The sequence below is a fragment of the Xyrauchen texanus genome, chromosome 23 (genome assembly GCF_025860055.1).
Source record: "Xyrauchen texanus isolate HMW12.3.18 chromosome 23, RBS_HiC_50CHRs, whole genome shotgun sequence".
Taxonomy (NCBI): domain Eukaryota; kingdom Metazoa; phylum Chordata; class Actinopteri; order Cypriniformes; family Catostomidae; genus Xyrauchen; species Xyrauchen texanus.
The window spans coordinates 15984093-16007357 of record NC_068298.1 but is presented as its reverse complement, the minus strand read 5'-3'; the positions used below and the strand labels follow the sequence as shown (position 1 = coordinate 16007357).

Below are 23265 nucleotides of genomic sequence, written 5' to 3'. Positions count from 1 at the left end.
CTTGAAATTTCAATTTAGGGAGGGGGGAAATTGTTAAATCTCTGCAGAATGACATGACTCTAAAAGCATCATTTTAGAAATATGATAGACATGTTTTGCTCCAATAAACATCATTTTCTTCAAAATTTTATATATAATCACAATTTTATTAATATTTTCAATTAGACTATATATTTTTCTAAAACTAGATCATCAGCAAACTATTTAGTAGTCAATATAACTAACTTTTTCCTGTACCTCTGTAGGTCTTGGACATCCCATTGATTCCAAGAACATTCTGGAAAGGCAGTTTATTTTGGTTAATGAAAAAAAAAAAAAAAATGACCCAATTGAAACCATATACCAACGCTTGGAGAACGTTCTGTTTACTGAAATGTACTTCATATTATTTTTTAATATGAATTTTAAGATGAGAGTCACAGATTTGCCAAGCAGCCTCATCTTATATAGAAAGACGATTCGCGGTTTCAGGTGTGATTCTGAGACTGATGACATCACGGATGGACTTGCACTCTAAGGAGCAGTAATGATCCAGCATCAGTGAGGCATCGGTGAGGCGTCAGTGAGCGCGAAAGCGCTGACAGACTGAGACCGCGTGCAGTCTCTCATTTTTGGGTTTTGAGACGGAATTATTTATGTGATATATTCTTACTCGAGACAAGTTTGTGTGCTGCGTGTAAGTTTACCAAACTGAGTGGGAGACGGATATTCATTTGCGGTGATGGTAAGTACGACTAAAACCACCTTTCCCCCTCTCAAATGATAATAAAGAGAGAGCTCTTTACCTATTTGCTTAACTCTTTCAGTTAAAAAACAAAACAAAAACTGTATTATAGACTATTGTGTAATAGTGGAAGATAATCATAACCTAGTCTATTTAGTTCTCTATGTAGTGACATTACTTTTTAAGACTCGATGTAAAAAAAAAATAAAAAAAAATACATAAAATAAAACATTTAAATGATCTGTAAAGCCATGTTGATTTGAATTAAAACTTTAAGCCTAAAATTAAACTTAAGTTTTCAAGTAGTAGTATTTTTTTTTTACAATGTGTGAGAAGTGAACATCATTTGGTTTAACAAGGAGCTTATAACGTAAAAACTTGTGCGTCTCTAACAGTGCAATGATAATTGATTGCTTGCTGTAACAATAATGCAGGACCTTGTTATTAATTTTATATTTAATTATCTAATGATTTGCATTTTATCTAATTAATTTCACTTTAATATTTATTTTCGTTGATTCATACCCTCCAACCTGTTGCTCTGCTTTTTTTCAGTTGGCTCTGTAATTACATGTGTCACAATGGGCAAATTCTGGACTAACCATCTCCTAGTGCTGTTTCTGTGGAGTTGCATAGGTGCCCAGAAAGTGCAATACGCATTGCCTTTTCAGTTTACTCATTCACTTTACAATGTGAAAATATATGAAAATTCAGCACCAAAAACCTTTGTTGAAAGCCCAGCTAAAATGGGCATTTCTGTGGTGAATAAGTCTTGGGATATTTGGTATGTGATAGAATCTGGGGAGCATGAGAATATATTCAAAGCTGAGAAGTACATTTTAGGTAATTTCTGTTTCCTGCGAATAAGGACCAAAGGAGGGAATTCTGCCACACTTAATAGGGAAGTAAAAGACCACTATCTACTAACTGTAAACGCTATCGAAAGACACACAGGTGCTGAGGTGCAAACGCAAGTGAAAGTACACGTGCTGGACACAAATGATCTCAGACCTCTTTTTTCACCAACTGCATATTCTTTTTTTGTTCCTGAAAACTCAGCCATTAGAACAAGCATTGGCAGAGTCTCTGCCACAGATGCTGATACAGGCACCAATGGAGAGTACTATTTCAGTTTCAAAGATGAGTGGACTGGCATGTTTTCCATTCATCCTACCAGCGGGGTCATAACGCTGACTGGCAAGCTGGATTACTCTGAGGTGACTCTATATGAGATTGATGTGTTGGTTGTGGACAGAGGCTTGAAGCTCTATGGAAGCAGCAGCAGTAGCACGGCAAAGCTAAAGGTGCACATACTGCAGGCCAATGAACATGCACCTGTCATCACAGCTGTCCCTTTAACTCCATGGAACACTACCAAGGATCCCACTTATGCTTTTGTGACTGTGGAGGATAATGACGAAGGGCTAAATGGCGAGATTGCCCTTTTGAGCATTGTAGCTGGAGATCCGCTCAAGCAATTTAAGGCCTTCAGTATGAGCCCTGGAAGCAAAGAATACAAGATAAAGGCCACAAAGGAAGTGGACTGGGAGGGTTACAGTTTTGGATACAACCTGACCCTGCAGGCTAAGGATAAGGGAAATCCTCCCAAGTATTCCTCAGCGATAGTTGTCAGAGTGAGATCGCCAAGTGAATATCTGGAGACACCTAAATTTGAGATGCACATCTACAAAGTTACTCTTAGTGAATTTGCCCCACCTCACTCCTCTGTTATCATGGTCAGAGCTTTACCAAAAGATTCAAAGATTAAATATGAGTTACAGTATAAGATGAAACAACACGAGAATCCATTTGTTATTAACCCAAACACAGGGCTTATTACCACTTCTGCACCTGTAAAAGCCGAATGTGTCAGCCAGTATGAATTTGTGGTTGTTACGAGTGATAAACGAGCTGCGGCGAAAGTAATCGTCAATGTAAGTGACATGAACAACAATGTGCCAAAGTTTCAACAGTCTAATTATAAAGCCAGTATCAATGAACATGTCCCAATAGGGACTAGCATTATAACAGTAAGTGCTACTGATGGAGATGATGGAGAGAATGGCTATGTGACTTACAGTATTGTCAATACAAACAAACAACCATTTGTGGTTGATTGCTTCACTGGTGTTGTAAGCACTGCTGAAGATTTAGATTATGAAACAATGCAGAGTAAATTCTCTCTAAGGGTTCGAGCCTCAGACTGGGGGTCCCCTTTCCGCCGTGAGGCAGAGGCTGTTGTTTCAATCACGCTCACCAACCTGAATGATAATGAGCCACTGTTTGAGAATATCGATTGTGATGTTACCGTGCCAAGATCTCTTGGAGTCGGTGAGCAAATAATAGTGGTGTCTGCCATTGACGCAGATGATCTAGGTGTAGTGCAGTACAGAATTGACAGTGGTAATAACATGAATCTCTTTGAAATGGATTCCAGCTCTGGGATGCTTTCACTCAAAAAGCAGTTGAAGCATGGTGATGCTTTTTACAGCCTACAAATAACTGCCAGTGATGGAGAAAAGTCAAGTACTCCTATGTATTTAAATCTAACTGTTGTCAATGCTTTTAAACATGTCCACTCCAAATGTGTAGAGACTGGGGTTTTGAGAACCTTTGCAGGGTTGCTGCATTTTGGCTCCAAACTACACATTCAAAAAGTACCAGACGATGAATTTGCAGACTTCCATTCTGTTAACCGCAATACTCCAAGTTTTATAGAATCCACTCCAACTCTAATAGAAGTTAAAGAGGACCTTCCTGTAGAGACAAGCATAGCACACCTCAGGGCTGTTGATTCAGACTCTGGCTTCAATGGGAAACTAGTTTTTGTGATCTCAGGGGGAGATTTTGATAGTCGCTTCACGATTGAATCTGACAGTGGGTGGTTGAAAGTTTACAAATCACTTGATAGAGAAACAACAGACCACTACACTCTTAACATTTCAGTTTATGACCTTGGTTACCCACAGAAGTCCTCATCTCACATGTTAGACATTACAATTTTGGATGCCAATGACAACAGCCCAGAGTTCTTACAGCACGAGTATTCAGTAGATATAAGTGAGGACACTGATGTGGGAACAGCCATCATTCAGCTTGAAGCAAGAGATAGAGATTTGGGGGTCAATGGAATAGTAAGGTACTCATTTCTGACCAAAACAGACAAATTTATCATACATGAAGAAACAGGGTTTGTTACTGTTAAGAGTCCATTAGACCGAGAATCAAACCCATCATTTGTTTTGAAGGTGGCTGCTTATGATAAAGCAACTGATGAGTCTAAAAAGGTATCAACAGTGTTGTTGCACATTAATTTGGAGGATGTGAATGACAATTCCCCTGTATTTATACCAAAACAATACCATGTTCGAGTGAGGGAGGACATTCCAGTTGGAACCTTAGTCTTCTGGCTAGAAGCTCAAGATCCTGACCTTGGACTGTCTGGACAGGTGAGATACAGCCTAACAGATGGAGAAGATGTAAGCTTTCAGGTCGATAAAGTGACAGGAGCTGTGTACCTCTCACAGACTCTTGACTTTGAGACAACACAAGTATACAATCTGACAGCAAAGGCCAAAGACAGAGGAAAGCCAAACTCTTTATCCTCATTCTGCTTTATTCAAGTGGAGATTGTGGATGTTAATGAGAACTTATTCCACCCTTCCTTCCCATTCTTTGTGGACTGGGGAGCTGTGAGTGAAGATGCCCCTGTTGGGTCTTCTGTTATTAAAGTTACTGCTTATGATGAAGATATCGGCAGGGATGGAGAGATCCGCTATTCCATACGAGACGGTTCAGGACTTGGAGTGTTCACGATTGAGGAAGAGAGCGGTAATTTGTATTTCCCTATACATCCTTATTTATTTCTTGAACTCATTAGTCATCAGTCATTGTTAAAGAGATAGTTCACCCAAAAATTATATAATAATTTACTTGCCCTCATGCCATTTCAAATCTGCACGACTTTCCTTGGAACACAAACTGAGATTTTAAGAAAAATGGCAGCCTCACTCAACATTCACTTTAATTGTATCTCTTTTCCATACTATGATAGTGAACGGTGACTAAGGCTTGCTTTTGGCTTTGTGTTCTTCATGGTTGAAAGAAATTCATACAGGTTTGAAATAGCATGAGTTTGAGTAAATAATTACAGAATATTTTTTTCGATCTACCACTTTAAGAAATAAAACAATTTACAGTAAACCCTTAAAGAATGATACAACATATTATCACTATCTATCTATCTATCTATCTATCTATCTATCTATCTATCTATCTATCTATCTATCTATCTATCTATCTATCTATCTATCTATCGTTATTATTATTAATTATATTTATATATCATTTACTATATATATATATATATATATATATATATATATATATATATATATATATATATATATATATATAAAAAATTATTATTATTATTATTATAGAATTATATATTTATATTTAAGACACATACTTTCACATATATTTAAGACACATACTTTCACATATATTTAAGATACATACTTTCCCTTATACATTTTAACTTAAAATTTAGATTTAGATTAAAAACAAAAGTCCATGGACACATTATGCATCAACAACACCTGAGTATATTATATTGACATATGACAATGATTGCATTTGATTATTTGTACCATAGTGGTATCGTAAGGAGAGTGAGAAAATAAAAGGGAGAGAAAAAGAGGGAGAAACAAAAAGGGATATGCAGGATACTTTCATCCCGAGGAGAAAGCTTATCAAGTTTTACTAGTTGTAGAAGCCACACAGCTACCTTTAGAAGAAAGCCCACAGTGTGAAAACAGACACTGCAGAGAGACAGAGGAACAAAAAGAGCTGCCTCATCTTCCCTTACACACAGACACACACACACACACACACACACACACACACACACACACACACACACACACACACACACACACACACACTTATTCTCTCAGTATTTTATAAAAATGTTTGCCATTTTACACATTTAATCTTATATGCAAATGAGAATGTTATTAATTCTTTGATCCCTGCTGGATAATATTTTTTGACTCTGTTAATTACAATTTTATTTTCAAAAGAATATTATTACCATTATGCCAGTCTGTCCCTGTTCCTATTTTGTATGGTTCGTTTCTGCTTCGTCCTAATCTGAACTTCAAAGTTTACAATGCAAAACTCTCAATACCATGTGACAAGGTTTTATGGCAGCACTGCTGGAGCTGTCTTAAGTCTAAATTGTGTATTAGTACTTAACATGTAGTGCAACATGTTCCTTCTTGTATTTGTCATAGGCATTATAAGAACACAAGAGATCCTGGACCATGAATCCACCAGTCACTACTGGCTGACCATCTATGCCACAGACCAGGGAATTGTGCCTTTTTCTTCATTTGTGGAAGTCTTTATCGAGGTTCAGGATGTCAATGATAATGCGCCACTGACAACAGAGCCTGTTTACTATCCTTCTGTGTCTGAGAACTCTCCGAAAGATGTGTCTGTCATCCAGATCCAAGCATTTGACCTCGACTCTAAATCAAGCAATAATCTCTTTTACAAAATTACCAGTGGGAATCCACAGGGATTTTTTGACATAAACTCTCAGACAGGTAAGTTCCTCCTTCTCATCAAAACTTCCACATGCCTGCCTATGGTATTGATATATTATTGATATGATATATTTTCTGTATTTGTTACTAAAGTAATTATTTTCAAGTTTGTTAAGCAAAAGGAGGATAAATGGTTAAATATACTTTAAATCATCTTTAATAAAGAGTATTTAAAACATTTCAGACTCCTGCACTTGATTATACTGTATACACACCTATAGAGATAAAGCTTTCTTAAAGGGATAGTTCACAAATTAAAGATTTTGTCATCGTTTACTCACTCTGATGTTATTCCAAACCCATTTGACATAAATTCTTCCCTGGAACACAAAAGCAGATGTAAGGCAGCACGTTAGCCTCAGTAACCATTCTTATTTATTGCATCTTTTTCCATGCAGTGAAAGTAAATGGTGACTGAGGCTAACACTCTTCCTGAAATCTACTTTTGTATTCCATAGTAGCAAGCATGTCATAGGGGTCTGGAACAACATGAGGGTGAGGGAATGATGGCAGAATCTTCCTTTTTGTTTTAACTATATCTTTTTTCTTTTCTTTTTTCTTTCTTTTTTTATTGATTCATGGACATCAAAAGAAAAAACACAACATATAAACACTGAATCAAATTTAACATTTAATCCCCACTATTATAACCCCCGCAAACTGTGAATCATTTATTTTTAATACATGAAGGAATGCAACATAAAGAAATATTGGAGGAGATTTCAAAATGTAGAATCTAGGTTACAGATCAAAAGCACACTGAAAAGTTTCCTTTTTTGTCTACGATTGACCCTGCCTCAGGAGAATAGCTTGGATCTTTTTATTATTGATTTTTAAAGTTTCTTCAATCAGAAGATGAAATACAATGAACTGCACAATTGTTAATGTCATGTACAGGTTTGGTGACAACGACATCACGAAAACTGGACAGAGAAAAGCAAGCCGAGCATATTCTTGAAGTAAGCTGCACTGCATCTTTTATGAACAAGAGATATTGATGTTTAAATGGAACATTTGATGCCACACTCATGTTCCATCATGCTTTGTTTACTTGGTATATTTCTCAACCGCTCATGCATGAGGTCTGTTTTGCACAAACAGATCACTGTCTCGGATGATGGTTATCCACCCAAGTCTACCATAGTTCTTGTGATAGTCAAAGTGTTGGATGAAAATGACAACAGTCCCCAGTTTCTGGAGAAGATATTTCAAATCAAGCTGGTGGAACGACCAGAGGCAGTCGAATGGGAGCCAATTTATCGAGTGATTGCTTTTGACAGAGATGAGAGCCCCTCGTCTGATATCTCATACAGTATAGAGGAGGGTGAAGAGCACAGGAAATTCTTCATTGAGCCCAAAACTGGATTTGTGTTCTCCAAAGAAGCCTTTTCAGCAGGCCAGTATCATATTCTCACGGTACGTTTGTTTAAATTCCCAGTCTCCTAATGGTGCTAGTGAAATCACTGGAGGTGCATTCAAAAGTAAGCCTCTGCAGTCAGCAATTGCTAGTACATTAAAGCACCATTTCCATTCTTATGTGTATGTGAATGCAACTTCCACAAAATATATATGTTTATGTCTTTGATAATTAAGATTAAGTACAAATTTTATATAAAAGTTGTTTGTCTAAAAACACTTGGTGTGGCAGTAGTCACCCATTTACTTCTAAATTTATCATTGCACCTTCCGCAGGTCATTTGCCTTTAAGTTTACAATTAAAATTCTGTTTTCATCTGCTCACCCTCATGTCGCACAAATGTACAACTTATTTTACCCTATGGAACTCTAAATTACTTAAAAAGGCTAGTACACCAAGGTGAATATACAAGAGAAAACTCTCCCACTGTTCTCTTGCAGATTAAAGCGTCAGACAACGGGCAGCCTTCGAAGTTGTCCATCTGTCGGTTGCACATTGAGTGGATTCCAAAGCCTAATCTGCCTAAACAACCACTGTTGTTTGAGGAGATTTCGCTCTCATTCTCCGTGATGGAGAGTGATCCTGTGGCCCATATGGTGGGAGTCATCAGCACTCAGCCTCTTGACTCACCTGTATGGTTTACAATCAAAGGTAACAATCTAAAGCAGTGGTTTTTAACTGTTGAACAATGACCCAGAAGTTGGTCACAGGTCTGTTCTGATAGGGTTGCTGAGAAAACGCTTGCCATATCTTTTGTTGTTGACACCCAATGTCCAATCAAACTTTACATAGTTATCTGCCCCTTGGCAATAAGGCTAATACGAAAACAATATTTAACTCAGTGTTTTTTCCATGTGCTATACTCGTAAATCACACCTCTTTTGTTGTTTATATATTTGCAAAATATGGTCTTTTTTTTCCAGCCTATTTATTTATGTATTTATTTTTTTGCATACATGGGGATTTTAAGCCATTTAAAAAAAATTATTTAAAAAAATGTCTGTTTACTTTTGTACAGTACAATGAACTAATTTGGTTCTGTGTTGGGTCACCAAAGTATGTCCAAACCAATTTAGGACTACTGATCTGAAGCCATCAGTTTACACCACCATCAGTCTTAAAGAAGGAATTACTAATATAGAATTGATCTTTTTTCTAGATGCTTTAGCTCTTTTATCAATAATCCTTTAACAGTTTATCTTCAATAAGCTGATCTTGATTTTGCCCTAATCAGCTTTCATGCAACTGATATATCTTTTCTATCTTCTATTCTTGTCTCCTTTCTGACTTGACTGCTTTCTTTCCTCTTGCTTGCTTAATTCACAAGGAGACATATACGCTAAAGAGATGTTTCACATCCTACAGATGGCTTGTGACCTGAACTGTACAGCAGGTATCTGCTGCTAAATAGTAATATCACCATTTTTAAGCAGTGAACTCTTTCATTATTTTCTGTCTTAGAGTGCTTTAAATCTATTTTCTGTGCAAGAGTTCTGTCAAAATAATAATGATTTTGTTTCACTCATGTTTTCTACTTTAATAACTGATGCAAATACTGATGCAAACTGATGCATTCCACCTGAACCCAAAATCATATGTTTAATATGCGGTTGCTGTCCATGTTGGTGCTAACAGGTGGAAACACTTACAGCTGGTTTGATGTGGAGAAGGCTAGTGGCACAATCATCATCGCTGGAGATCTAGATGCTGAACGGCAGTCAAATTACAACCTCACAGTTGAAGCAACAGATGGAACAAGATCCATCAGCACTCAGGTGTTTTTTTAATGGCACTTACCAAGAAATTGCCCATGCATTTATAAAATTGGATCAGTTGAACAATGGATGGAGAGATGAGTAAAAAGATGCACATCTTTGCCTTGACAAAGACTGTATACACCTGAATCTGATTTGTGACAGGATAATTGTTTTGTTGCTTCGATGCTAGGTATTGTATATCCATTCCGTCATCTCTTAAATTACAGACCGTTTAAAAAGAACACGAATTCATGCCATACAATGATTGTTAGGTTCACGTTCTTCAGAAAGTGAACGCATCAGCTTGTTTTTTTATTATTTTCAATTTTGTTTTTATAAATGCTTGAGATTTTAACCATTTCATCTCACTACTTAAAAATATTATTTGAGTTTTACTGCTATCCCTTTCACTATTTTGTCTTTCAACTCTGCTATTCCATATGAAAAGATTCAGTCTCAATAGAACATCTTCTATTTTTTTGTAAAAAAAATTATAACTCAACTTTTTGGAATGTGCACTGGCACCTGCATACTGTGATACTATTGCACACACCGGGCTGGAGTCAAGCTCTCTGCTGTCTTTCTAATGCCTTTGTCCTTTTCTCATGGTGTGAACATACCTCTCCTTGGGCGATCCCTGCATGTATCAGCCAAGCCAGACAGCCTTATCAGGTCACAATGCGAGACTCATCCATCAGTGTTGGCAGACCCAGAGGCAAAGAGTGATTTGAGAGGGAGTAATGTTTTAAAAGAGAGCTGTATTTCTCCCGTGGCAGAGAGCATGCCCTCTGGGAGATTGCACCCAGTATAGTTTGTCACATCATAATGGGCTCCTTACTTATGGGCAGTTTCTGGGTCTGTGTGTATCATGAAAATAACCATGAATATCCATACATTTGTTTATTAGTTCAAATAATAATTGCTGGTGTCCTAACCAGGCACAACACAGCAATGCAGAAGACATTTGTATTTCACAGAGGTTGTTGCTCGGTAATCTGTTAATCTGAATAGGGTCTTTTATAACAATATCTGTCCTTTGAGAGACGAGATTGGTTCAACTATGCTCAGATTTAGAGAAAAAAGACAAAGGGTATTTTAGAATCCACATTTGGCTGGCAACTCAAAACAATTTAATTCACAATAATTTTTTTTCTTCAGATTTATTGCTAGCATAGTACCTGCATGTTGGCTTTGTTGGGCATATTCAGAACACACAAACTTAAGATCCCAATTAGGGTGACATTTCAAACAATAAGGCTATCAAAATTAAATGAACATATACATTTATACTGAATATAAACTTAAACTTTACAAAAATAAAAGAAACGAAAATTTTTATTTTATATAAAATATTCTAAGTCAAAAATAAAATGTTATACAGTAGGAATTAACACACTATTTAACTTTAACAATAACACTGTGACTTACAATTTCTGTGCAGTGACTCAAGTGTATCAGCTTGGATTCAAGTAAAGTGAAACATTTATTTGAAAGTAGTCCATTTAGGTGAACCGTATGAACGAGCCGATTCGTTTATGTGATTTTATTTCCAAACACTACAGATAAAGGGGATGACTAGGGACTGTTCACACCGAATGCTTTTTTTCATCAGTGTGCACTATTTTTTAATTGTTTTCCTGTGTAAAAATGAGCCGACATATTCTTCAGCGTCTCACGAAGACTCGCCATGTCAAGCTAAAAAGACTCTACAACTATTAAAAACGTGCCTCAAGACACCAGCATTCTGCTCTAGTTATGGAGCTGCATGCAGGTTTTTTTACGTAAAGGTGGAACTGGTGCCTTAGGTAAGCGTGTTTGATTACTCCCTTGGCTTCAATGCTGAGTGCACATTACAAATTAACTGTTTTGTAAAGCTGCATCGCTACTCATTGGAATAAGCTGCTTGATAATGAAAATGCTACACTGTTTTGAAAAAAGCTGAGGGAATTTCTTGCTTCTAAAAATGTTTATAATTAGTAGCGTCATTATTTACTCCCCAACACTGGTCGAGCTGGATTTTTGACTAGGCCAGAAGATGTAAGATGGGACATGTGAGGGTGTGGTTGCCAAGGTGGGCCAAGCTCAGAATTGTGTGGGCCATGCATACCCAGCTCCTCCTAAATTCAAAATTTAGCTCAAGTGTCCAATTAAAATGTACTGTTGGTTGTTGCTTGATATGGTCAATGCTGATTAGAGCAAAAACTCAAACAAACAACAAAATGTTTTTTTGCTTACATTCCTGTTACTTGAGTAAAAATGGATCACCCAATAGCATGAGTCTAATGTAATTTATATCTATTAAAATTATGGATTTAAATGGTACCTGTGCAAATTCTGAAATACCTCCTTGAGAGATGGCCTATAGAAAACATGACTTTAGAATTCAATTCCAAGTATAAAAATGTAAAGAAAATTAAATTAAATTAATTCAGAAGCACCTGGATTTCTCTATGGTTACTATGGTTAATTGAATTGTTAAATAATCATATATGTGCTTTCTTCTTTATTAAACAGGTCACAATTCAAGTTATAGACACAAATGAACATCGACCTCAATTTGACCAAAACCACTATGAGATAAGTATTCCAGAGGAGACCCTGCCTGGGATGAAGATACTGGAAATAAATGCAACAGACAGAGATAAGAAGAATAAATTGTCCTACACACTGTTGAGCAGCACAGACCATTTCAGTCTGAAGAAGTTTCGTCTTGACCCTGGGACAGGCTTTTTGTACACCACAGAAGAACTGGACCATGAAACTATGCACAGACATATCCTCACTGTAATGGTAAGACCATGTATTTTATTGTCATTCATAAAAGTAGTGGGAATGGTAAACAAAAACAATAAAATTGTGACTTTTTGGATACATATTTTACTCAAAAGCTAATTAAAAAAACGTGTTTTAGTTACTTTTTAAATGTTATATTAACCTGTCTAATTTCAAATGGTAGAAAGTTTCAGATCTTTGGGGCATAATGGCTAAAAAGCAGCCTCTGATCTTTTATGGCTTGCATAACAATATAATGTTCAGTCCCTTCAGTGCAAGTAACATCACATAAATATTTAACTGCTGGTTTTAATGTCATATTGTTCCAGGTTAGGGATCAAGGTTTCCCTGTGAAAAGTAATGTTTTGAGAGCGATTATCAATGTGGAGGACAATAATGACAATGCACCATGGTTCACCAGCCCTCAGTACACCGTTCGTGTGTTGGAGACAGCTGCTGTTGGTTCATCTGTGTTACAGCTCACTGCTCTGGACAAAGACAAAGGACTAAATGCTGAAATCCACTACAGCATAGATTCAGGTACAAGACAGTCTACTACCACTGTGAAGGAGAAGTCTAATTGTTAATGAAAAACTTTAGAAGAGTACCAAAAAGTCAAATATTATTCAAAATAGCGGGCATTCATTGATGTACTTGAATATTACGTGAATAAATGTATGTCTAAAACACTTGATTTAATTACAAATTAAATAATCATTAAAAAAACAAATTGGCAATCCTTTAAAGGTGCGCTAAGTAAGATTATAGCTGACTCTTACTCATCCCATCGGTCCCAGTTGTACATGTGGTTTTGGATTTTATACTGACAACCATTGTCCTGGATACTGGAAGTTTGTTTGCTGCCGTTTCACACCAAAGATGTTTGTTTATCTTCTGTTTTGTTACTTTTAGTCTGTGTTTTCTCCTTCTCTTACCACAAAAATCCCTATTATGGACATTCTTGGTTTTAATCCAAAGCCAAATCCAAATCCAAATCCAAATTCCTTGCAATGTTGAGCGCTGTACTGTGACCGTGCAGGCCCGAAATACCAGCTCTCTCTCAGCTGTAGCCATATACTCGCAATTGGCATTTGTTGTCTCACCGTTTATCCATGATCCTTGCCTGAGAGCTGCAGGTACAAGCGGTTTGTTACATGAATCCCTATTATTTAGAAATTTGTCTTTTCAATTGCACTCATTCTTTTTAGAATGTCTAGTGGATCACACTCCTGCTAATCCATGCCATGACTCTGAACTAAACCTTTTGACTTGGGTACCATTGTTGTTTGTAGTGTGTAGTGTTTGTTTTTTCATTGGTTTGCTTGTTTTGTTTACATTGAAGTTTGAGCCCTGGGCTGAAACTGCTTTATAAATTAAATCATTATTTGTAATAATTCAGTAAATTGCATGACACAGTGTCAGGTAACATGGCAGCACCCACGAGGGGGCGACTTGCTCAGTGTAAACAACTTTTATTGGGTTTCTGATATGACTGGAGTATTCAACTCATGTAAGAGTACATCATTTTCAACATATTTCTGAAAAAAGCTATTCATGTCTTTATGAGTAAAAAAATTTTAGTAAGCAAAAAAATACATAACGCACCTTTAAGTTCAATCTAGTGGGTTGCAGACCACTAATGAATATTTAGGTAAATTCAGATATACTTTATTAAAAAAAATCCTCTTTAATATTTCTCTGAATTCACAAAAGTTCCTGTGAATTAAAAACAAAATTGCAGAAATAATACCCATTTGTAAAGCCTTAAACAAACGGGAACTCAAAATCATATAGAATGGTACCAAATTTTACCAATGACTAAAATGTTGCTACAGCTGTGTGGGGACTGCATGGGCTTCTTTATTTGTCAGAAAAGTTTCGGTGATTTTGTCTTGTTGAATGAGATATTTGAAGAGTGGATTAACTGTATGTATCTAAGTCAGCAGCATCATATTACAGCAATTGCCAGTGAGACAATTGTGCTTTGAATATATCATATTTATCTCAATTTCTTAATGTGTATTTTCCTTCTCTCTGATGGTATAGGAAATCATGGAAGTTCCTTCAACATTGACCAGTCTTTGGGCATTGTAACAGTTGCAAAGGAACTTGATCGTGAAAACATAGACCAATATGAGCTGGTGGTAAAAGCGTCAGATAAAGGGAAACTTCCTCTCAGTGTGGTTACATCTGTCCAGATCACAGTTACAATCTCGGATAATACCAAGCCAAAATTCCCCTTCAATTCAATATCATTTGAGGTCAGTGAATCTGTCCCTATTGGGAGTTTTGTAACTCTAGTCTCAGCCTCCAGTCAATCAACCGTCTTCTATCAAATCAAAGAAGGAAATGTGAATGGTGCATTTGACCTCAATCCAAACTCTGGTGCTGTCGTTACAAAGAAAAAGCTGGACTTTGAAAGCGTTTCGTCATATGAACTGATCGTACAAGGTACAGACATGGCTGAAATGTCAAGCAGTGTCACAGTAAACATTCAACTAAAGGATGAAAATGACAATGCTCCTGTTTTTACTCAACATAAATTCTCTGGCTTTATCAGCGAGTCAGCCACTGTTGGGGGTGTGGTTCTGACCTCTCTGAATGCTCCACTTGTAGTACATGCAACAGATGCTGATAGGTCAAAAAATGGCAGACTTGTCTATGAGATCATGGAGCCATTTGCTCATAATTTTTTTTCCATTGATTCAGGGACCGGAGCTATTCAGAGCCTCAGCAGCCTGGATTATGAGCAGAGAAAGGTGTTTAACTTCAGAGTACAAGTTCATGACACTGGCACCCCATGTTTATTCTCAAAAAACACTGCCAATGTGACTATCCATGTCATTAATATCAATGACTGTGCACCAAAATTCAGTCAGGATTTATATGATACAACCGTTTTCCTTCCAACCTACAAAGGAGTGAGAGTGACAACAGTAAAGGCTACAGATGATGACTCATTGCCAGACACCAAACTACGCTTTGCACTTGTAGATGGCAACATAGGAAACAAATTCCTGATTGATCCAATTTCAGGTGATATTTTTGTGCAAAATGCTACACAGCTTCGCACTAGGTACATGCTGATAGCCAAAGTTTATGATGGGAGATTTACTGGCTCTGCTACTGTGAAAGTCACTTTTAAAGATAAAAAAGAGGACAATCTGAGGTTCACCCAGGAAATCTTCACAGCTTATGTGCAGGAAAACTCATCGGAGAGGAAAACCCTGGCAATCATTTCTGTAGTTGGAAATAGAATCAATGAACCTTTGTTTTACTCCATTCTCAACCCTAATAGCCGTTTTGAAATAGGACGCACATCTGGAGTGCTTTTCTCCACAGGTGTCCCATTTGATCGTGAGGAGCAGGATTTGTTTGACATCTTTGTGGAGGTTGCAAAAGAGCCAAAGTTGAATGGAACTGCTCAGGGGCTTGTGAGAGTACACATTGAAGATGTAAATGATAATGCTCCTGTGTTTTTAGACCAGCCCTACAGTGCTATTCTGCAGATCGACAAAACAGTAGGTTCGGGTTTCTGGAAGGTGACTGCTGTGGACAAAGATATTGGCAGAAATGCAGAGGTTACATACTATTTAAACAGGCATGATAAATATTTTCAGGTGAACCCCTCAGGAGAAATATCCATTAAAAAACCTCTTGAGCCAGAAAGTGTCGGCAAGTTTGTCCTCAACATTACTGCAAAAGATGGCGGCGACCCACCTCTGTTCTCAAAAGCAGAGGTCTTTATTTCAGTCGTGAATAGAGCCATGCCAGTGTTTGAAAGACCTTTTTATAAGATCGAAATCCCAGAGAATGTTCAAATACATACTTCCATACTGCAGGTTGTGGCCAATGGGTCAGCAGGACCTCGAACAGTGTACAGCATTTGTGGGGGAAACCCTTTCAATCAGTTCTCAATTAACTTCAATTCAGGAGTCATCAAAGTCATCCAGCCGTTGGATTATGATGCTCATCCTGCATATCGATTGAGCATCCAGGCTACAGACTCTCTAACAGGGGCTAACTCTGATGTTTTTGTAGATATTATTTTGGAAGATGTCAATGACAACGCACCCAAATTTGAAGCAAGGTCATACAACATTAGTGTCTCTGAGTCTGTTGTAATTGGAACTTCTGTTTTACAAGTGGTAGCCATGGATTCTGACTCAGGAAGCAATGCAATAGTGTTTTATCAGTTGTATGAAAAGGGTGGAACTGTCTCAGATCACTTCAGAATAAATGGGGAAAGTGGAGTCATTTGGACTGAAGGGCTGTTGGACCATGAATCTCAATCACGGCATGATCTGATTGTAAAAGCTGTTGACGGAGGACCATTTCAAATGTCTTCTGAGGTCCAAGTGACCATATATGTAACTGATCTTAATGACAATCCACCTGTATTTACACAACATCTTTATATTGCCACCATGCATGAGATTTCTCCTCGAGGACAGTTTGTGACTTGTGTTAAAGCATATGATGCTGACAGCCCTGGAACAAGTTCTCTTGAGTATTCAATTTTGTCTGGAAATGACAACAACATCTTTGCCATTGATGCAGCAAGTGGAGTAATTGTGATTGCAAACTTTAGCCAACAGTCTCTCGAGCCCTTTTATAGCTTAATTTTGTCCGTTACTGATGGTGTTTTCAGAGGTAATGCGAAGGCAAACATCTATGTAATGGGTGAGAATAACCATGGCCCATCATTTACTCAAGATGAGTATCTTGTAGAACTTGAGGAGAACTCTCCAATTGGTACATTGGTTATACAAGTAACAGCCATTGACGAGGACCTGGGGATGTATGGCCAGTTGACATTCATCATTGTAAATGATATTGCTAGAGATAAATTTACCATCAATGCTGATGGGCAGATTCACACTGCTGAGAGCTTTGACCGAGAAAATCGAGGAGAAGAAACAATCTACATCAATTTAATGGCTAAAGATGGTGGTGGCAAATTGGGATTTTGCACTATTGTTGTAAATCTGTCTGATGTGAATGATAATTCACCCATGTTCACACTTTCAGAATATAAATCTACTGTGCCTGGAGATGCTCTCAAAGGCACAACAGTAATCAAAATATCAGCAGTAGATGAAGACGAGGGCAGTAATGCTGATATAATTTATACTATCGACTCTGATATAAGGCACTTTGAAATTGACTTCCTTAGTGGTGTGATTGTCACAAAGGAAAGTCTAAATGGTCTGGAAAATGGCCTGTATTCCTTCTTTGTGAAGGCTAAAGATTCTGGTAACCCTCCAAAGCAATCTATTATTCCTGTTTCAATTAGAATACTTCTTGCAGGAACATCAATCCCAAAGCTTGCTGAACCATTGCTTGGGCTTGAACTTTCTGAAGACCTGCCTGTAGGAAATGAGATTGATATATTCCAAGCCATGGATGAGCAGTCTGTAATCTATAGTCTTGTTGCGGGGAACACCCCAGAGAGTAACAAAGATGATGTCTTTGCCATTGACAGCAACACTGGAAAGCTTAGACTCACCAAACGGCTTGATTATGAAAATACCAAAAGTTATCAGCTCACAGTACAGGTCCAGCATGTTGAAAATGGGATGGAAATGGTCTCAACTATGGATTTGAGTATTTGGCTCAAGGATGTCAATGACAACAGCCCTCAATTTGAGTCCTTCCCCTACCAGTCTTATATTGTTGAAAACCTACCAAAAGGGACTTCTGTAGTGCAGCTCAGGGCCACAGATTTGGATTCTTGGCTGAACGGTCAGGTCACTTATAGTCTGCATGAAAATCAGGAGAACCCTGACATTCTAGAGATGTTTGCAGTGGACAGTGAAACAGGCTGGATAACCACTCATAAAGAGATTGATAGAGAAAAGAGAGACCGATACAGAATCAGAGTGGTGGCCACAGACAGAGCCCAGGGGCTACAGATGACAGGCACTACTGTCGTTGAAGTGACAGTTGTGGACACAAATGACAACCCTTCATTATTTACTGAAGCATTATTTAAAGGCACTGTGCGAGAAGATGAATCAACACCAGGAACTGTTGTAACAGTTCTAAGCTCCACTGACTCTGATAGTGAGGAGGTCAACAGGAGGTTCAGCTGCTTTATCACAGGTACACTGTCAATACAACACCGTAAATGAAACCTGAGAAATATAATTATTAAATGGATAGTTTCCCAAAAAATTTAAATTCATCATACTGTATTCTTAAACCTCATTATATTTGAAACCTGTATGATTTCTTCTTCTTCTGTGAGACACATAAGGAATACGGATGATGACCAGTGGCTATCAAGCCCCAAAAATAACAAAAAAGTACCAAACGCCTTGTGCACTATATTCTCAGTCTTTTAAAGCCATACAAAAGCTTTGAATGAGAAACAGACTGGGTGAACTATCCATTTAAAGAAAGGTTTTAGCCTTTAATCACGGCAATGAAATTAATTTTGTAAGGTGTGTATTAACCTTTCGGAAAAGTCAGTAAAGAAATTACAGAGCTTATGACACAAGCTCAGTTGCTGAATGTTATGAATAATCTATGATATGTATATGAGTATTTTGTATTACTGACACTGATTAGAGATATTCAGAACATATTGTGATTTTCCTCAGTTTTATTACAATGTCTGATTAGTATCTTGTATGCAGCTAGAAATTACAATGAATCCCCAAGCTGTTTTGAATGACATTAAATGCATAATGATTAGACTGCTAATCTACCTATTAAATATGTCCATATTTCTGATTAGGCTGAAGTTTTAAATTTTTATGTATTCAGGTGGAGACCCTCAGGGCCTGTTTGATGTGAAGTATACAGATGGTGTCTGGGCAGTCGTTGTCAGGAAAACTCTGGACAGGGAGGAGAGCGATTTCTATCTTTTAAACATCACAGCCACCGATGGAATCTTTGTGACAAAAGCTGCCATAGAGATTACTGTCCTTGATGCAAATGACAACAGTCCTGTTTTTGACATGGTAAGATGCATATATTCATTTGCCCTTGCTCTGTACTATGAACTGTGTTAACTGTGTCAGAACTTTGTACTCTGAAAAGAGTTAGAGAACTTTGCAATTTTACAAATTGTTAGAAAACACATGCTGTATTAGAATATCCACACTTCCCTACTTTATATTATCCCAAAAACAGTATGACAGTGGAGTAGTATGTCCGAATCCTCAGGATTCATTAAAGAGAAAGCGAGAAATACCTGGATGACCTACTATTTCTGGCAAGATTCTGAATTGTGCATCCACTGGGCATTGTTATATCTTATAATTCCTTGGGCAGTACTGTTTTACCTGACAAGAAGGTCATCCTTTATCAAATGCAGTACATACTTTGGATTAGAGATCAGTTGATAGTAGATTTAGGCAATATGATAACTTAAATGGTGAAAAAGTTCAATAACCAATTAAACAGTTGATAGTTCAGAATGCAATACATACTTAAATATTTACAAATTAAGCTTTTTGCAGCCTATATATTCAACAAGTTAAGGTTTTTTGAATATATATTTGACCAGATAAGGTTTAATGCATAAGAAGGTTTATTATTTTTCACACAATTTGCCCTATTTTAAGAGCACTTGCACTAACCACAGCAGAATGCCTGAAGTCATACATGTAAAGTCAGAGGGCATGGCCATGAAGTTTTGGTATTTTCAAGCAAGCATGCACTAAGTCTAGGCATAAGTGGGTTTTCACGAAATTACACATGCAAAGCACTATTGGGCTGGATCGAGTGCGATTATTGCACCATCTGTGTCCTATTATATAGTCAATTCGCTCAAGAACTAGTGATACTATAAAGAATGAATGCACATTCATAATAAGTTGGCGGTGTAAAATGGACTGAATGGACTGCAATGAATTAGAAGAACAGAAATATGGAGAATTAAAGGAATAGTTCACCCAAAAATGAAAATTGTCTCATATTTAACCCTCAGACCATGTGTATAACTATAGTCTTTCCTCAGCAGAACACAAATGAAGATTTTTAGAAGAATATTTCTGTTCTGTAGATCAATTCTAGGGATGTGCCTGAAGCCGAATAGCTTATTCGGAAAGGCTCAAATAATGACTTCAAAATGAATAACGAATTCGTCCAAATAATAAAATAAATATTAGAAAGACTGATCATTCAACGAGCAAAGGTATTAAGCTATATTTTAAATAAGCATATTGAATTACAAAGCAATGATGAGTCAGTGAAGCCAATATTACTACAGTGTAAACCTTATGAATGATAATGCGCATAGTGTGATTTCAAGTTCATAGGACGGCCGTGGTCTCTAATCCGTTTCAGTCATCGTTAACTGTGCGTGTCTCAGAAATCTAATCTTGTCAAGAGTAACATTAACTAAGGTACCTTTATCATACACATTTTCCACTTCTTGAAATGCCTGTTATCACAAATGTTTCACATAATTCACACGTAAGGATTCATAAACCAACCTGAGCGTGATGTTAAATTCCTAGTGTTGGGTTCGAGTCCACCTTAGTCGAGTCCGAGTCAAGTCCGAGTCTTTAAACAATCGAGTCCAAGTCGAGTCCAAGTCCAAAAGGGACCTAGTCTGACTCGTGTCCAAGTCCATAACAGGCAGAGTCTGAGTCGAGTCCGAGTGAATATGTTCAAGAACCTGATTTAATGGGGCCTGGGTAGCTCAGCGAGTAAAGATGCTGACTGCTACCCTGGATTCGCAAATTCGAACTCAGGGCGTACTGAGTGATCCAGTCAGGTTTCCTAAGCAACCAAATTGGCCGGTTGCTAGGGAGGGTAGAGTCACATGGGGTAACCTCCTTGTGGTCGCTATAATGTGGTTCTCACTCTCGTTGGGGTTTATTAAAATTATAACCATTAACTCAACAACAATATTTAAAGCTTATTTTAACTGTCACAACTAAGAAAAACAGTTTGTCAATATAAATGCAAAAAACAAATGATTAGTATCCTGCTGAACACATTTCAAAGTGGTTTCACAATGAAAGCATAAGCCTTAGGTGTATGAAGACAAAACTGTCCTTCAACACACTTCTTATTGCGTTCTGTTGTCATTTAAATTATTTGTTACTTTTCCCCTCCACTAAAACATACACCAAAGAAAGTGAAAGCTGCGTTAGTAATTACAACCAGAGTTATTATTATTTGGGATTTTAATTTTGTTTTTATTTCTAATTCATTTTCAATTTGTCCACTCAATTTAGTTTAGTTTTATCTAAAATTATGGGTGAAATACATTTAATGTGTTTAATACATTTAATAAATTGTAATATTAAAACATTTAATAATGGCCATAAAATGAAATACAACAACATAAAATTAAAACAGAAAAGATCAGATACCATTCAAAAAATATTTATTTACTTACTTTACACTTCACACCTTTCAGTCCTCCTGGTGTGTCCAGGTGTAGCCTACTTCCCTAAAGTCAAGATCAAACTCACCTTGGGCTGACGTTTTGTTCTTTCCAGATTATATTTAGTATGGATAATAGGTGAATAGAGACTTTTCCTCTTGTGTTCTTCATTGTATTTTCTGATGTTTTGCTATTGAAAAGCAAGTACCAGCTTTACAGGTAACACAGAGGTTGTGCTGCAATTATGTGATGACTGAGTTGTACAATTTCCATCATGGTCTATTTCATCCGTCGTATTATTTTAAATGTCCCCGATACATAGATACATAGACTCGGCCGGACTCTGGAAAAATATTCCAAGTCCAAAAGGCTCTAGTAGAGTAAAATTGCATCCGAGTCCATTAAAATTGGACTTGTGATTCGGACTCGATTCTGAGTCCAAACTCGAGTACCCCAACTCTTTGAATTCCTGAACAGACAAGTGATGATTTTAGAGCAGAACTCGTTTGTCTGTCTCTTGACCACATTTATATCCACATCAATATTTATGGTAGTAATTGCATGGTTTAATATTTATTCGCAAACAGTTTAAATGCTCCATAAATGTTTAAATACATGTAAATCTATTCAGAATACTCCTGCACATGGAGGATTGCGGAAAAACCAAACCAAGAAGCAATTTTTATGCCTTTCTATTCTGGAAATGTATAGAGGCTCGCTTTTGCTATTTATTTCACTGCATTTTGCTAATTCTGCAGATGTAATTTAATGAAATAATTATGTCCTCCACATTATGTTAAAATACGTGCACACAAAATAAGCCTAGAATGTTGCCTATCATAAAACTTTCTGATGTAGATTTACGCTTATGCTTTTACCTGTTTGAAGGCTTCATTCTTTTTTTCTCATTTCTTTTAATGTGTGTATTTGTATTTAATATCTACTACAACATGTGTGCTTGATATTTCACAATTGCATTACACCTCGATCCTCCAGAATAACATTGTTCTACTTCCACAATTAGATATTTATATTGACCCTGTACACAGGATAAGCGGTTGACGATGGATGGATGGATTTTATATACAGAAACGTTAAATGTAAGAGAGTTATATTTTAAAATTAGTTTTGAGACACTTCTGATTCAAGCTACAAACATCCGATTCTATCCGAATACAAAAACAATACAGATAATTTGGTCTTAGTAACAGATACAGATACAAATACTTCTGTTTTTTTAGTATTTCATGTGCCAGTCCCAGAAAATGTGGTTCTCATCATGAGTTGGATGTACACTCTGTTAATTATATTATATTTCATCTACTGACACACAAATCATGGCTAGTATTAACAGTGATTATATCAGTACAAACTTCACTTCTACTGGTCGATTTTTATTTAGAAAAATTCCAATTCCAAATGATTGAAACACGAAAACAATTACGCCAAAAATATTTCAAAATTCAAATTACACTTTAAAGAAACAAAAATATTTAAATACTTTCTCCAACTTCTTTCACCACCCTCTTTTGCAGTGACTTAAAAATCACTCTACAACAACAGGTGGAAAAATACAAATACAAATTCTATCATAAATACAATTGTAAATACACTCACCGGCCACTTTATTAGGT

The 23265-nt window shown here is 36.9% G+C and overlaps 1 protein-coding gene across 1 annotated transcript in view; it reads left to right on the top strand.

Annotated features, from left to right (window-relative positions):
- The first annotated feature begins 1305 nt into the window (after positions 1-1305).
- Positions 1306-23265, top strand: part of fat1b (FAT atypical cadherin 1b) — a 42104-nt gene continuing 20144 nt past the window's right edge. The window contains exons 1-11 of the mRNA XM_052089115.1: positions 1306-4555; positions 6022-6336; positions 7234-7295; positions 7438-7752; positions 8194-8404; positions 9081-9146; positions 9389-9528; positions 12025-12300; positions 12612-12822; positions 14329-18387; positions 19054-19250. Of these exons, the coding sequence (XP_051945075.1) occupies positions 1306-4555; positions 6022-6336; positions 7234-7295; positions 7438-7752; positions 8194-8404; positions 9081-9146; positions 9389-9528; positions 12025-12300; positions 12612-12822; positions 14329-18387; positions 19054-19250 (9102 nt within the window). The remainder of the gene's footprint in view (positions 4556-6021; positions 6337-7233; positions 7296-7437; positions 7753-8193; positions 8405-9080; positions 9147-9388; positions 9529-12024; positions 12301-12611; positions 12823-14328; positions 18388-19053; positions 19251-23265) is intronic.